The 15,381-nt window shown below is 54.9% G+C and overlaps 1 protein-coding gene and 1 long non-coding RNA gene across 5 annotated transcripts; one reads left to right on the top strand and one right to left on the bottom strand.

The window, feature by feature from the left end:
* Positions 1–1,733: 1,733 nt before the first annotated feature.
* NFATC4 (nuclear factor of activated T cells 4) lies at positions 1,734–11,714 on the bottom strand. Of its 4 annotated transcripts, none has more exons than XM_054448495.2 (10): positions 11,353–11,714; positions 9,199–10,294; positions 7,186–7,348; positions 6,417–6,616; positions 5,919–6,091; positions 5,321–5,461; positions 4,071–4,126; positions 3,685–3,811; positions 2,911–3,492; positions 1,734–2,152 (listed from the first exon to the last, which is right to left on the bottom strand). In XM_054448495.2, exons 1-10 carry the CDS (start codon positions 11,450–11,452, stop codon positions 2,085–2,087), a joined length of 2,706 nt encoding a protein of 901 aa, XP_054304470.1. In that variant the 5' UTR covers positions 11,453–11,714; the 3' UTR covers positions 1,734–2,084. The 4 variants fall into 4 exon arrangements, with proteins under 4 accessions (XP_054304470.1, XP_054304474.1, XP_054304471.1 ...); XM_054448499.2 differs by having other exon boundaries at positions 3,232–3,492; positions 11,353–11,677; XM_054448496.2 differs by having other exon boundaries at positions 10,450–11,619.
* Positions 11,715–12,885: 1,171 nt separating this feature from the next.
* Positions 12,886–14,820, top strand: LOC129012616 (uncharacterized). The gene is made up of 3 exons (XR_008493657.1): positions 12,886–13,188; positions 14,358–14,455; positions 14,538–14,820. It is a non-coding gene; the product is annotated as an uncharacterized LOC129012616 (long non-coding RNA).
* Positions 14,821–15,381: the final 561 nt, after the last annotated feature.

Genomic DNA, 15,381 nt, shown 5'->3' with positions numbered 1-15,381 from the left:
ACTCCAGCCTGGACACTACAGCAAGACCCCATCTCTCTCTCTCTCTCTCTCTCTCTCTCTCTCTCCTTCTCTCTATCTCACTCTCTCTCTCTCACACACACATACACACACACACACACATTGTTCACTGACTCCTCAAGGTCTAATGTACTCTCTGTACAAAAAATATTGAGTTTGAATTGTTGAATTGTAATAAGCTGTTTATTTGCTTTTGCCCCATGAGGCTATGAATTCCTCCAGGACCAATTGGCTGGCACTTTGCTGCTGTTTAATAAATATCTGACAATGCATGAATGGCAGTGTCCTGGCAGAAAACAGAACAGTCCACCTTGAGAGGCAACAAGTCCTTGAGAGGCAACAAGTCCACCTTGAGAGGCTGACCCACCCTCTGTCAGAGATCTTAGAGGTGGTGGTGAAGATTGCTAAATAGGACACGAGTGCCCTAGGGTCCCTTCTGACATGGTGATTATGGGGCAGTGACTCTGGCAGGGGGCTGAAGGGGATCTTTGAAAAGCAACAAAGGCCCAGTGAGCTAATCACTTGATATCAGTTTGGTTCACAGCAGCTTGTGTTCCAGGAAGGTAAAGGAAATTCATTGCAAAGCATCAACAGGCAAGGAGTTACTCTGGTTCTGTTGTCCTCCAGTCCAGAGCCAGCCTCTGTCACACCCACCCCTGCTCTCCTGAGTACTTGCTAGGACTGCCTGGACTCATTGGGCATAGAGAGGCCCCACCAGCCTAAAGGTGAGGCAAGTTTCCCAAGTGCAAATGCCCTGAATGTCTTTTAGGCCCATCCCCCTGCAGCCAAGCCTACCCAAATCAAGCTATTTGTACTCAGTACCTACTGTGTGTCAGGCTCCAGGTGAACAAGACAGACAAAGTGACTTTTCCCAGCCCAGTGGAACTTGGCCTCTCGTAGGCCATCAAGACAGGGGACAAACCAGGTTTCCAGCCCAGGCCCATCAGTGGTGATGGATGTACCAGCTATTTAGAAGGCCAGCATGGGTATATTTGCAGGATAGGCCAGGAACTCATACAGTGCTGTGAGCCCCAGGGCAGGTGACATTCAGAGTTGTTGGATAGACTGTTTGCTTTCTGCAGTCTACCTCTGAAGCACAAATCTTTCCAGAATGTCTTCATAATCCCCAGGAGTGGAGGATCCAGAGGGAGAGGTTGTGCCAGCTCTCCCTCACCTCCACCCTCACTCCAGGGAGAGAAGCCTTAGAGGCCTGGACCTCCTGAGTCAGCATGTCTGGATGGGGGCTGGGGACAGGAGCCCAGGAGTGCAGCGTTCAACATGCTGCTGATTATCTACGTGACCTCAGGCAAGTCCCTTTCCCTCTCTGAACCTTAGAATCCTCCTTTGTAAATGAGAGAGATCAACTGCATCAGTGTGTCCTCATTTTGGCTATGAATCAGAATCATCTGTGTGGTGGCTAGACTAAGGAGCTGGAAAAATGCAGCCCCCTGGGCCTCATCCCAAAGCTCCTAAGGAATCTGGACCCCCAAGGAGGAGAGTGGAGAGGCCTACTCAAGCCCTGGCCCCCAATCCTGGCCCCAGTCAAGGAGCCTCTGAGCCCCCTCATGCCTTCCCCAGCCTCATCCACTGAGAAGCTCTTTGGGATGCAATGTTCCCAGCCACATTCCATCTCTTTCCAACTTCTGGGCTTCCTTGGGCCAGGGCTGGAGTAAGCTGCCCCAACCCATCTCTCCAAAGAGCTCTGGAGGCTGAAGCACTGGTCATTGAGCAGTTTATTACCATCAGCCTGTCCCCAGCTTTCCAGCACAACAGCCAGCCCACACTCTAGACACGCCTTCACTCCAGTCCATTCTGGCACCTAGCCTCAGTCTTCACCCTCCTCCCTCCTCCACACACTCCTTCCCCCAGCCCTCCAAGGCAGCACCAGGCCTGAGGGCCACACCTCAGCTGGGGGAGGGGAGGGAAGACAGCGAGACAGACAGAAGCTGGGGAAAGAGGAGCCAGGGTTGGCCCCAAGCTTCTGTAGCCACCACTCCAAGAAGGAGGGAAAGCGGGCAGGGCTGAGGCTGGGGCTGGGGTTGCCAGGTGATGACAGTTCAGGTGGTTCAGGCAGGAGGCTCTTCTCCAGGAGGTGCAGGGAAGCCACTCAGGTCTCGGCCAATGATCTCACTCACTGTAAAGGAGGGGCAGTTGAGAGACTGGGCTAGAGTGGGTCCCCTCCTTTTCCAAAGACCCACCCCCAATCCATTCCAGGCAGGCCTTAATCTAGGAGGCCTCTAGATTCCTCCTCTACTGGCTTCTGTTCCACTGGGCCTCAGTTTCCCCAACGTGTCTTGACACCTGCTCCGAATCAAATCTTGCCCAACTCCCTCCATGTGGGCTGCCAGGCACCCGTCCTAGCCCTTTCCTGCTGGCTTAGCCTGAAATGTCAGGGGAATCGGTATCAGCAGGGCCAGAGATGGGTGTAGCCAGTAGAAGGAAGGAGAGGTAAAACAGGAGAGCTCCTCCTCACCAACCCTGACCACAGACACCGTGTTTAGGGGAAAGCTGAGGCAATGGCAAGTGTGCTTGACTGGGACCTCAGCAAGCTACCATCCCTCTCTGGAACTCAGCGCCTGAACTTGAAAATTGAGTGAGCTGGATGGAATGATCTTGAAAGTGCTTCTAGCTCTGAGATTTTATGATTTGGAGCAGAGGGCAGAAGCAGAGGCAGGAGAAAGGCTGAGACAGTTACCCCATGCACCCTTCGGAATTCAGTTAATTGGATTCAGGCAGCCACAGGCATCAAGAACATGCATCCTGGGAACCTCCAACTGGCCCTGAGAGACCAGGGATGCCCGATCTCTGAAAAGCCCAGCTCCAGCCCTCAGCAAACATGCAGAGCAATCTCTTGCACACACTCACACTCACAGCCCCCAGTCCCACACCCACCTTCCTCCAGCGTGATACCCTGGATAGGGACACTGTCTCGGAAGCCGCTGCTGTAGCCACCCCTGGATTTCTCCTGCTCCGGAGCCCCCTCCCCAGGGCCATAGCCTGGCCCTACCTTATTGTATCCCTCAGCAGGTAGGGGATGCACATCACTCTGGGAAGGGAAGGGGCCTTCAAGCGGTGGGGATGCAGGAAGAGGAGGCCGAAAGGGGGCTGGCGGAGAGAATGGCAGCCCCAGGGGAAAAGAGGAGCCCCGCCCTCCATACGGGTCACTAGGGAAGGGGCGGGGAAGGAAGGAGACTGGAGGTGGTTGGGCACAACCTGTGGTACCCCTAGTCTCAGGGAACATCCGCAGGCCCGGTCTGTAGGATGGTGGGGGCCCCGTCTGGGGGTACAGAGGGGGCATGCCATAGCCGAAGCCTTCTGATAGGTAAGGAGTTTCGCAAGCAGGGTCTTCATGGGGATAGGAGGGGTAGGGGGGCCTGGGTGGTGAGAAGTCCATGTCAGTGCCAAAGGGGGGTGCCGATGCTGAAGGGAAGCCCCGCAGAGATGAGTCCGGTAGGGGCTCCTCTTTGCAGATCACTGGGAAGACAGGAAGTGGGAGGACATGCTGGTGAGAGGTCTGGTAGTCTCCCCACTGCACACCTTCCAGCTGCCTGCTCCTCCCAGGTTCCATTCACCCCTTGGCCCGTCACCATGGGTACTGCTTCCCTCTGCCCCTGCTCCAGCTCCCCATATCCCTATACCCCCATCATGGGCTCTCCCAGAGCGCACCAGGCAGAAACTTGAAACTCTGGGTAGGACTGCGTTTCCTCCGCCCATTGGAGACATAAAAGTAGACCTGGACTGGCCGGGAAACCCTCTTGTTGCTGTACTCGGGGACAGTCAGGGTCAGCGTCACCTAGGGAAGAGTGAGAATGAGGCAGGGAGCCCTTGGGCATCTGGGATTAGCCCAGCCTTTCCAGGGGCCCAGACTCCACCTCCTAGCCTTCTCCATTTTCTAAGATGCAAAGTTCATTCCCTAGAGATGCGCCTGCTTACAGAATGGCCTGTCTACCTCCTCCAGAAAAGTCCACTCCCATGAGCAAGAGGACCCAGCTGAGAATCCCCTGCCTTCTCCCACCCCCGCCCCCCAGGAGTTATCCAGCTGACACTGGTACCTCGTTGCTCTGCAGTCGGTTCACCGTGGCCTCCTCCTCCCATTGCAGCTTCCCATCTGTCCAGAGGGAACAGAGAGCTGCAGCCCAATTCCAGTGCCCCTGCCCCCTGCCCTAGTTCTCTGCCATTTCCCCTCCTGTTAGAGCCAAGGCCAAATTCAGAAGGCCCTAGGAGGTCTGACACACAGAGGAGCCCACTGCATGTTAACTTAATGTGAGTGGAAGAGGTAGGATTTAAAACTGTCCTCAAGGTAAAGGGAAGCAAACTGAGACCAAGGGAAATGGCAGGGCTAGCCCAGAAACCAGAGGGAGTTAGTAACGGAAGCAACTCTTGAGCCCTCCCACCCAGCTCCAAACATCCTTTCCCATGATAATGCTGAGAAGGAAGACCAAAGGTAGGAAAGGGTCCTAGCTCGACAGAAGGCAATGAGACCCCCAAGTATCATGACCTAGAACCTCTGGAGAAGCTCTGACATGGTCCCAGGATGCTAAATTTTGATATAGGGGCCAGATGATGCAGTAGCTCATGCCCATAATCCCAGAACCCACCACTCCCACCTTGGGAGGCCAAGGTGGAAGGATCACTTGAGTCCAGGAGTTTGAGACCAGCCTGGGCAACATGGGGAGAACCTGTCTCTACACAGAATATTTTTGGAGGATTGCTTGAGCCCAGGAGGTTGAGGCTGCAGTGAGCCATGATTGCATCACTGCACTCCCCTGGGTGACAAAGTGAGATCCTGCTACTAAAAAAAAAAAGGATATAGGGACTGAGGATCTTGGTGAGCAGTGTTTGGAGAGGGCAAAGGCGTCAGGTTGGTGCCGGCAACTCGAACCCTCAGTCTTCCCTTCCTCCACTCCTGCAGCTCCATCTCAGGGCACCTAACAGGCTCTGTTAATCACTGCCCATAACTCAAGAGGGGCCCAGCGGGCAGCTGTGAGGGTGTAAATCACCTCTTCCGTTCTCCTCATATACCCTATCTACATGGAGGTAAATTATCTCAAAGCAGACTCCTCTTTATTAGACAGAATGTGCATTGCTTCCATTTGTTCAGCATCCTCAACATTTTAGATTGCTGTCGTACCCATCCCACACGGAAAGCAGACAGTATAATAGAAAGGGTAGTCTGTCTGTCCCATTTTACAAATAAAAAAACTGAGGCTCCACTGGCTAATTTAGTGACAATGCCAGAGATGTTTCACCTGCCACTCCCAAGCTCTCCCTGCCTGCCCTCCCCTCCCCAGCAGGTACTCACCAGGACCCCTCTCAATGAACACCACCTTGGAGTCTGGCAGGAAGTTGGAGCCAGTCAGTACCAGTTCCTCGCCTCCTCTCACAGAGCAGGCACTGGGGCTGTAGGCCTCCACCTGGGGCAGCTCCTGGGCTGAGCGCTGGGCTGCAGAGCAGTGCAAGGAAGAGGACTGGCTGGGCTGGGCATGGAGGGGTGGCCTCCTCTGTCCCCACCCTCTTTGGGAAAACTGCCACAGGGCTCTGAGGGAGCCCTCCTCAGCAGTAGACACACAAATAAACCAGTAATATCCATGGAGTCACACACACCATGTAAGGGGCCACTCCCAGAGTGGAGAGAGGGTTAAACAGGGTAGACCAGGGAGTTTCCCAAACAAGGGCACAGGGCACCCCAGGAATAGATAGGGTCCAGTGTCACTCTGGGCCACCCCAGAGACAGAGTCTGTGGCGGGGCAAACTAGAATAGAAAGAAGCTGAGTCCTCTATAGAGCTACCCAGGACAGACAGGGCACATGACGCTGCAGAGGGAATGGGCAGGCAGACACACACACACAGACAAAAGAGTTGCAAGAGACAGAGAGATGGCCCAGGGCCTCTTTGCTCACAGCACTCGATGGGCACCGATGCTGCCTGTACTGAGACGACTTTCCCGCCGCCCTGGGGCACGTGTACCCGGAACACCAGCCGTACACGTGTGTTTTTGCGCCCGATGTCCGTCTCACCCTTCCGAAGCTCAATGTCTGAATTCCGAAGCTTCAGGATTCCCGCGCAGTCAATGCTGGAGGCAAAGGATGGATGGCAAGCCCTCCTAGCTGAAGCCAAAATGGTGATACATCCCTAAAGAGGGAAGTTCCCGCCCTCCATCCAAAGCCTTGAATGACTTTCAATGAGTGCCTAGGAGGCTATTTTCTAACCCAGAGATGGCCTTTCTGGGGTACCCCCCAACCCCAAAAGTCCTCTTCCAGATGGTGGGTAGGCCTGAAGCCAGCTCCTAGGAAAAATGTCTACCTCTTCTGGGAAAAGGAAGAAGTGGGCTAGCATAGGCCCAATGGAGAAAGCTAGTATAAAGCCTGCAGACTGAGGGGAAGTTGCATGGGACTTACTTGGCCGCCATGTTGTTCTCAGGCAGCAGAGTCATCTCCAACACCTTGGTGCCACTGACTACGGCTTCATAGCTGGCCGTGGCCACCATCTTGCCTGTGATACGGTGCACCTGATAGAAGGCATGAGGCCGCAGGTTCCTTTCATCTGCAGTGCCGATGAACATCTGTAGGGTCAGTGGCTTCTCACTGTAGCCTAAGAGCTGGCAGAGGGAGAGAGAGGCCACCTCATTGAAATCCCCACCATCTCATCCTTTATTCCTCCCTAGATTTTCAGTCTACCATGGGCTGGGAATGGTGAAAGATAAAGGATATCCTGCAAGGGAATCCCTTGGGGAACTGGGCACCCGTTGTGGAGAAAACATGGCCTGGAGTTCACAGTGTTTTTCTTGGAATAAAGCCCAAAGTGGGCTGGGCAAAGGCAGAAGAGCCTCCAAAGAGACTGGCCCAACTCAATATAGAGAAAACTTAACTCCCAGTGACTTTTGGCCTCAGCCTAAACCCTCCCCCATATCTGGCGGGCCACCATTTTCCAGAGTAGACATGAGGCTGATGTCCCATGGGATGAGCTGAGTGGGGGTGGAAGGACAAAGGAGTAGAAAGTATATCCGGGTCCTTGCACCCCTCCTCCCCCAACTCCAGCCCCTCCCCCAGGCTGCCTGCAGGGTCAGAGCTGAGAGGGAGTGTGGGAAAGGGCAGTGCCATGTGTCTGCATAGCTGGAACCTATCTGGGAGAGGAGAAAGGATATCAGGCCTGCTGTCTGTCCTTTACCTTGACTACAGGATGACCGCCAGGGGCAGCTTTGACAGCTCCACGGCTGCCTTCTGTCTCATAGTGGGCCCGATGGTGGGCTCTAGGCTGCACCTCGATCCTCAGCTCCAGCTGCTCATATTGGCTGGGCAGAGGCCAGTCCAGTGGGGGTAGGGCAGAGGTCCTGGGTGGGAGAAAAGAGCATTGATCATGTGCAGCCTCAGACCCCAGTCAGGCCCGTACTGGATCTGTGAGGGAGGAGGGGGTATGGGTCTGAGAGAAAGGAAAGCACAGAAGAAATAAAGAAGTACATCAACACTTGTGAAAAGAAGGGAAAAAAGAATTTTTTTTAAACTAAGAAACGGACAAAGAAATGAAGAAATCCAAAAGTCCAGAAGCAAGGCGAAGTAGGGGACAGAGCCCCTTGAGGTGTGAAAGATGACAACAGGCCTAAAAGTCCCTTCTTCCCAGCTCTGAGCGCAGGGGTTGGGGTGGGAAGGCTTCACTTGGATACAGAGGATTCTCAAGCCCATCTCAATCCCTAGACCTGGATGGAAAGAAAAAAGAAGTGCCGCTTCAGACCAGAAAAGGCCTCAGATATGAACCCTTTATTTTACAAATTAAAAAATTGAGGCGCATTGGCTCACACCTATAATCCCAGCACTTTGGGAGGCCAAGGCAGGGGTGGGGGGTGGTGTGAGGATGGCTTGAGCCCAGGAGTTTGAGACCAGCCTGGGCAACATGGTGAAACCCCGTCTCTACAAAAAATACAAAAAGTAGCCGGGCGTGTTGGTGCTCCTGTAGTCCCAGCTACTCCTGCTGAGGCAGGAGGATCGCTTGAGCCCAGGAGGTTGAGGCTGAGTGAGATCACACCACTGCACTCCAGTCTTGGTGACAGAGCAAGACACTGTCTCAAAGAAAAAAAAAAAAGAAAGAAAGAAACAAACTGAAGCCAGCAGCTACTGACAGACCTAGGACTGAGCACATTCTGCTCTCAAGCCAGCTCCCTTTCCACTAGTTGGGGCTTGATAGATGGAGTTCCAGGGAGCTAAGGGTTTCAGATGGGACAATTTATCCTGTATTGTGGCTCCCTGATACCCTAAGACAGTGGATCTCAACTGGTAATTGCCCCCCAAATAATTGCCCAGATATTTGGCAATGTCTGAAGACATTTTTGGTTTTCCCAACTAGGGTAGTGGGTGCTACTAGCATCTAACGTGTAGAGGCCAGGGATGCTGCTAAACCATCCTACAATGTCCAGTACACCCCCACACAACAAAGAATTATCCTGCTCAAAATAGTAGTGCTGAATTAATAGTGCTGAGGTTGAGAAACTTTGCCCTATGGGAAACCCAGGGGTACCAGTGTTAACGTTTCTTTTCCCTAGAAACTTTTCTGGACAGAGCCAGCTCAGTCTAACATGTCAAGATTTAAGATTATTGAAATGGGCAAGATTCTCTGAGGGTGGAAGGAATAGAACTGCAAGTTTTAATATGAATTATTTGACTTGCAAATATATGCTATTTTATTCAAGTTAGCAGCTATACTTTTAAGCCAGTAGGTCAGGCTCTAGAAATTAAGGAATGGAGAAGGAGAATTTCCTGCAACAGAGTGGAAATCTGCTTAGGTCTGGCACCTATTGAAAGGGCCAGAGTGGAAGGCTGAAATCCAGCCCCAGTTCCACACTCAGCCACATGCCAGGGCAGAGCAGGGGGCTTGGGAGCACTCTATAGGCTACAGGAACACCTCCTTAACCTAGTTGATCCTCCTACAATAGCTAGGGGTGGGAGGGCGGAGGGGCTTTTTCTAATTGGCCCACAGGGGACTGTTGCCCTCTTGTAAATCATCCAGAGGTGCATTTTTTTTTTTCTAGTTCTCTTTAAAACCAGGTAGTTGGCAGCTGCAGAACTGGTTGCAGATTCTCTTTTGAAATTCAGAGGGCATGAAACTAGTGTCTTCAAATCCATCCCTTGACCCTCCTGCTCCCCTAGTGGAATGGCTGGAGAGAGCGGTGATGCCAGGCGCAACCCTCACCTGAAGATAGGGCTGTGTCCCCCAATCCGGGCCTTGGACCAAGCGAGTGGGGAGGGCACTGCCAGGTAGTCCATGCCAGCCACCTCCTTCCGGGAACCTCCTGGAGGAGCCACAGACTCCTCTGCTCCCAAGGGCAGCTTCCCATTGCATGAGGCAGGCTCCTCAGACCGAGACAGAGCCACTGCCTGCTCGCTGGAAGTCCGCCTTGTCTTCTGAGGGATGCTCTCAGCTGGTGGGGCTCCCACATAGTCAAAGGGACCAGGGGTGCCAGGGTCCCGGGCCAGAGGCAACGGGGGTGGTGGAGGTGGCTCAGACCCCTCTTCCCCCAGGCTGCCACGGCGGGACAGAGCTGGGGAGGCTGAAGATGGGGTTCCCGAGCTGGAATAGCGCCGCTTGCCACATGGAGAGGCAGGCCGCGGGGAGGCTGGGGTGGGCCCAGGAGCACTGAGGAGTAGCCAGCTATCCTCTGGCCCTCGGCCTCCGGGGCTTGGACCATACAGGCTCCAGGGATCTTCGGGGGTCCATGGCCGAGGGGAGGCCCGGGGCGAGGGCAGCGGGGAGCCCAGGCCAAAGCGGGAGGCCGCCTCATTTAGCTCAGACTCCACCTCGTCGCAGGCTGCATACAGGGCTGCCTCGTCAGAGGCATCGGAGAAAAAGCTCCACGAGGACAGGCTGCTGCTGCCAGGGCTTGGGCTGAAGAAGGCCCCCCCACCCTGGCCCCCTGCTTCTCGGTAGCCCCCAAAGCCTTCTGGTGGGGGGTAATCTCTTGGAGAGCCGTCCCCCCAGGCATCAGGGTTGTCCTCCAGCGCTGCCGGCGGCTCGGGCGTGGGAGAGATGGACGTGATGCGGATGCTGGGACACTCGAGAACACGGCCACCCCCAGCACCCCCAGCACCCCCTCCTGGTCCTCCCAGCCTCACCGACCTGGCGGGCTGGCTCTCCCAGGTGCCAGGTGAGGGGGCTGGGCGCGGCGGTGGCGAATGCATGCCAGGCCGAGGGGGTGGAGGTCGGGGAATACCGATAGGTGCAGCGCCATAGGGTGGGGGCTCTCCCAAGGCCAGACGGCAGCATGGCGGGGCATCCTCTGAGTCCAGTTCTGTCAAAATGGGAAGAGGAGCAGAGGGAGAGGGGGAAAGAGGGAAGCAGGTGAGATGGCTAGGTTCCTTAAGTGGCCAGGCCCCAAGTCCTTCTATGCTCCCTGCCCCTCAGCAAGGAGACCTTCTGAGCCACAAGACAAAAACAGAGTTGGACCTGGGAAGATGGAGGAGATTGAAGCAGGCATGCCAGGCCTTTGCCCACTGGCCCCTGGATCCTGGGACCGAGGGTACCCGATCCGGTGGGTCTTAAGGTGAGAGAGGTGGGTCCAGACCGGCTGGAGCTGGGGCTGGGCCTGGAGGCGTGTTTCTTGAGGCACTGGGCTGGACTGGGGGCGACTCACACATGAACCCAATTAGCAGCGGTTCCCAAACCCCCAAACGGCGCTGGCAGGAGCCCCAGTTGCCATCGCAACCGTGGCCAGAGGGGAGGGGGGTGTCAGGGCTGTGGTGAAGAGGGGAGGTGGCTCCTCCCTCTCTCCCCGCCATCTGGGGGCGGAGGTGCAGCCGAGGGGGTGATGCGTGCCGGGCCCAGCCGGGGGAAGGGGGGCAGCGGGCAGCGCGGATTCGTGCGAGCGGCGGCCGCCGCCCCCGGCTCGGTCCCCGCCATCTGCCTCTCATTGCGGCCAGACGGGGGAGGGGGAGGGGCGCCCCAGCGAGGCCTGACAGCGCCCCCAGCCCCAGGCGTCCAGTCGGCCGGGCCAGAGCTCGGTCCGCCAGGGGCCAGCTCCAGCGCCAAACCTCCCCTTCCCCTGGCGGCGCCTGGTGCTGTTGGGGCCGCAGTTCCCGCCCGCCCCCCAGTTCAGTGACAGGCGGCCCAGCCGGGAGGCGGCGCACAGCCAACAGCACCCCCACCCCCACGCCAGTCACGACCTAAAAAGGAGAAAGTGGTGCCCGGGCCCCCAGCCTCACTTCCGCAGGCCAGCGAGCCCCCCCGACTCCCTTCGACCTCTGACTCCCTCACCCCCAACCCTAGGCTCGCTGCCTTAAATTCCCCAGACTCAGGATCCCCGGCCCTCCTCTCACTGACCCCAAGACCCCTTCCCAGCCCAGCACTAACCTTCCCCCAATCCCCCCGCGCCCAGCGGGGGGGCCTCCTTTTCCTCCCCGAACACCAGCTTAAATTCCAGCTCCTCATCCTCGCAGCTGGCCGCCCCCATGGATCCGGCAGGAGCCCCCAGGTCCCGGCCTGGGTGGGAGGGGGGAGCTCAGGAGGCTGCTGTATCTTCACCCGGGTGGCTCCCTCCCTCCCTCTCTGAGAAGCCCCCTCCTCCGTCGCTGCCGCCTCCCTCCAGAAGCCCCCTCGTTATTATAGAAACTTTTCCAAACTTTTTTCCCCCAAACTTCTTCAAAGCGGCCCCCCCCAAGCCTGTCGCTGATTGGCTGCCGGGGATGCTCCAGCCCCTCCTCCAGGGATGAGATGGGAAAACCACGCGCCCCTCGTCCTCCCCCACCCTCCCTCCCTCTGTCCTCTCTTCAGTCCCTCCCCCTCAAAAAAAAAAAAAAAAAACTGAATTGGAAAGCGGTCCTTCAAGAGTGATACTAATGTTGCCTATTGGTCGGCCGTTGTGACAATCATTTCCCGCAGGGAGCCCAGCCCCCACCTCCCCTAGTCTCAGTTCAAGGTTCTGGGTCCGAGAGCCTTAAAGGGGCCACATCCTATGCCCCCAGGGTAGAGAGCCCACGGAAGACCCTTTTTTAAATTCTGAAGACTGTGTAGATAGCACCTAGCAAGGCAGAACCACTTCTCTCCCCCTTTCCCTCCAAGCCTGAGGCCAGGAGGGTCCTGTGGCAGACTGGCACCGAGCTGCTCGGAAGAGGAAAAGGCTATTCTTCCGGCTCCCTTGCCTGGGGCTACTCTGCCCGGGCCTTCTGGAAGTCTTTGCCCTGCCGAATCAGCGCCTCCATCAGCCATTCCTCCAGGACCCCCAAAGATGAAGAACGCTTAGCCAGCCTGGATGCTTCTGGGAGCAGTCCGAGCCAAAGAGGCTTTGAGAACTGTCCCTAGGCCCACAGCCCTTGATGGGCGTAGATCCAGGCCAGGCTTTGCCGCTGCCCTTGTCCCAGCCACCCAGAGGGGCCGTGAATTAGCCTCCACGGGAAGTTGGCTGCCTCCTCCCTAGAACTGTAGTCTGGAATGAATCTCTGACCCGATAGCATCCCACTCCGGCTCTTCTAAAAATCCTTGCCAGGTTTACTAGGGGCCTGGAACCTCCGGACCCTGTGGGCTCCCCTCCTCTTCCCCCCTTTGCCCCCCCACCCCCCCACAGGCTGGACACCTGTCACCTGGGCTGCAGGAGGAAGGAAGACCTGGACTGGAGTTTCCGGGAAAGTCAGGCTTGGAGAGGCCTGGGTTGTGTGAGGGAGTTAGATGGGAGATTCGTGACTCGGTGGGAGATACTGGCGAGGCTGGCGAGTAGGAGGGATAGGAGGGTGGTTATCATTTTCTCCCACACAGTTTCAACCTCTCTAAGAGGCCGCAGCGTCTCCAGTCTCTAAATCCCTCCGGTTCAGGGCCGCACCCCCAACGCCGCCCCATCCCAGCAACTAAACGGTTAAGCGACGGCCCCGGGTCAGACGTTTACAAACACTCAGAAGCCGGGCGGGGACCGCGCCCGTTACTCTAATGAGAAACAGGCTCTACGGGACTGGGGAAAGAAGGGAGGGCTAGCCCGACGGGCCGGAGCTCCGCAGCGGCCGAGGCGGCTTCCCTCCCTCCCCTCGGTCCTCCCTCGGGCCCGCCCAGGGGACCCCCCCCCCAGCCCCCGGGGACCCCAGTGACGTGCGGAGCTGCCCCGGCTCCGAGCCCAGGGCCGCAACACAGGAGGGGCGGGGAGAAGAGGCCAGGCCGGCGGGGAGAGAAGAATGTGCCGAGGCCGAGCGGGGAGGCGGCCTGGTTTGATTTTCTTCTTTCTTTTTTTTTTTTTGTTTTGTTTTGTTTTTTTTCCTTTGGTTGGTCTCCTCAGGTTACATTTCCCTTCCAGCTTCATCTCGGAAATAAAGGAAGGAGAAACACACGGGGAGGGAGGACGAGGAACACCTCGACCCATCAACCAGCCTGTACCTAAGAGGGCAAGGGAGGTGGGAAGCGGAGGCGAGAAAAGCAGGGATAGAGACCCCAAGGCCCAGCCCCTGTTCCCCCAGACTCTGCCCTTCCCCGGCCCCACTCCCTGCAGGCACAGCACATGCAGACGCGCACATTCTTTTCAAATGTCATATTTCCTTTGATCCTGGGCAGCGTTTCTCCATGTGTCTGGCTCAGCTCCTGCCCAGCCAACCGCCTTCCCCTCTCACCCCCCTTTGTTTTCCTGGAGAACCCTCCTCCTCCTAGCATCTGGAAGGCCCTGAGGGCTGGCGTCGGCCCTCATTCCCCTGATGACTCTGGCCTCTCCTCCCATGACTCAATTTCCCCTCCATGGGTGTTGGGGGGTAGGGTAGGGAGGAGCAGAGGGGAGAGTGGTTGAGATTGTTCAGAGTGCCAAGCTTCTCTGAGGCGGGGGGCGGGGGGGCATCCCCTTGACTCTGAAAACCCTCCAATCTGTCTCGGCTGCGGCAGAGAGATGGAACTTATGACTTCTGAAATGTTCGGCCTGGCGTTGGAGCCTGGGCAACAGCGGGTAGTTGCAGATTTAAGTTGCCCTACACTTCTGCCCCCTGGCGACCAGAAAGACCCAGCCGCCCTTCCTTGGTTCGCGGTTTCTCGCGCCGCCTGGCCTCGGTCTCAGCTCCGCTGCCTCCTAGCGCACATACGGGAGCACAGTCCGGCTTTCTTACCTTGGTTGGTGGCTTCTGCTCTGCACTTTTAACAAGCATCATTCAACTTCCTTGGAGGTGGATGTTATTTATTTCTTTTTTTTATTACACAAGATGCAGTCTTCTCTTTTCCCCAGAGGTCTAAATAAAGCTAATTAATATGCATTCTTCTTGTAAACAATTCAAGCAATACAAAAATATGTAGTAAACCTTGATGGTCCACCATTTTGTATGCCTTTATTAACATGTACGCACACACACATGCTCTTTTTATGCCCGTGACAAGCATTTTTCTTGCTTTTTTTCCCTCAGTTAACAAATGGCTTGAAGATCTTCTCCCATAGTACCATCTGAAAATGATGACGAAAATGCCCACCTTTTCAGTAGACAAAGTGACTTTTACAAATCAGGTTAGTAACAGAGTTGATTTGGAACCCAGGCCTCCTGGGTCCTTGTCAAGTTTGCTAATTCATTCCATCACATTTTACACAGGAATCTGTCCTAGGCTTGGCTCCTCCGGTAAGTAGAGCCTGAGACAAGAACAGGATGCAGGTAGTTTATAGTGAAAAGCAATCACAAGGAACAGAAAGAGAAGAATGGAAAAAGTGAAACTGGAAAGAAGAAAAGCCAATCCAAGGGTGTGCTACAGAACAGGTCACCACTCTGAGCAACTGGAATATTATCCTACTGAGACTGTCTGTATAGCCATAGAGAATGTAATTGAAGAGAAGAGGCCAGCCTTGTCTCTACTAAAAATAAATTTTAAAAGACCGGGTGCAGTGGCTCACCCCTGTAATCCCAGCAGCACTTTGGGAGGCCGAGGCAGGCAGGTGGATTGCCTGAGGTCATATACACAGATATACTATATACTATACTATATAGCATATACACAGATATACTATATATATACTATATATGTATATATGTATAGATGTATAGATATATGTATATGTATACATATATATCTGTACATCTGTATATATGTATACACAGATATGCATGTATATAAAGTATATATACACAGTGTATATATATATAGTCATACAGTATATATGTATACACAGTACATACACAATGTATATATAGAGTATATATGTATACACAGTATATATGTACATATATACACACACAAAAAGTTTCTTTATTGTGTATATATACACATATGCACACACAGTAAAGAAAGGGAAAAGCAATGGGTTAATAATTTCAGTTATATTAATATACTTTGGGGTTTTTTTTTTTTTTTTGAGATGGAGTCTGGCTTTGTTGCCCAGGCTAGAGTGCAGTGGCATGATCTTGGCTCACTGCAACCTCTGCCTCCCAGGTTCAAGTGATT

Source organism: Pongo pygmaeus, chromosome 15, assembly GCF_028885625.2.
Source record: "Pongo pygmaeus isolate AG05252 chromosome 15, NHGRI_mPonPyg2-v2.0_pri, whole genome shotgun sequence".
In the NCBI taxonomy this organism is placed as follows: Eukaryota; Metazoa; Chordata; class Mammalia; order Primates; family Hominidae; genus Pongo; species Pongo pygmaeus.
This window is presented reverse-complemented; position numbering and strand designations above follow the sequence as displayed.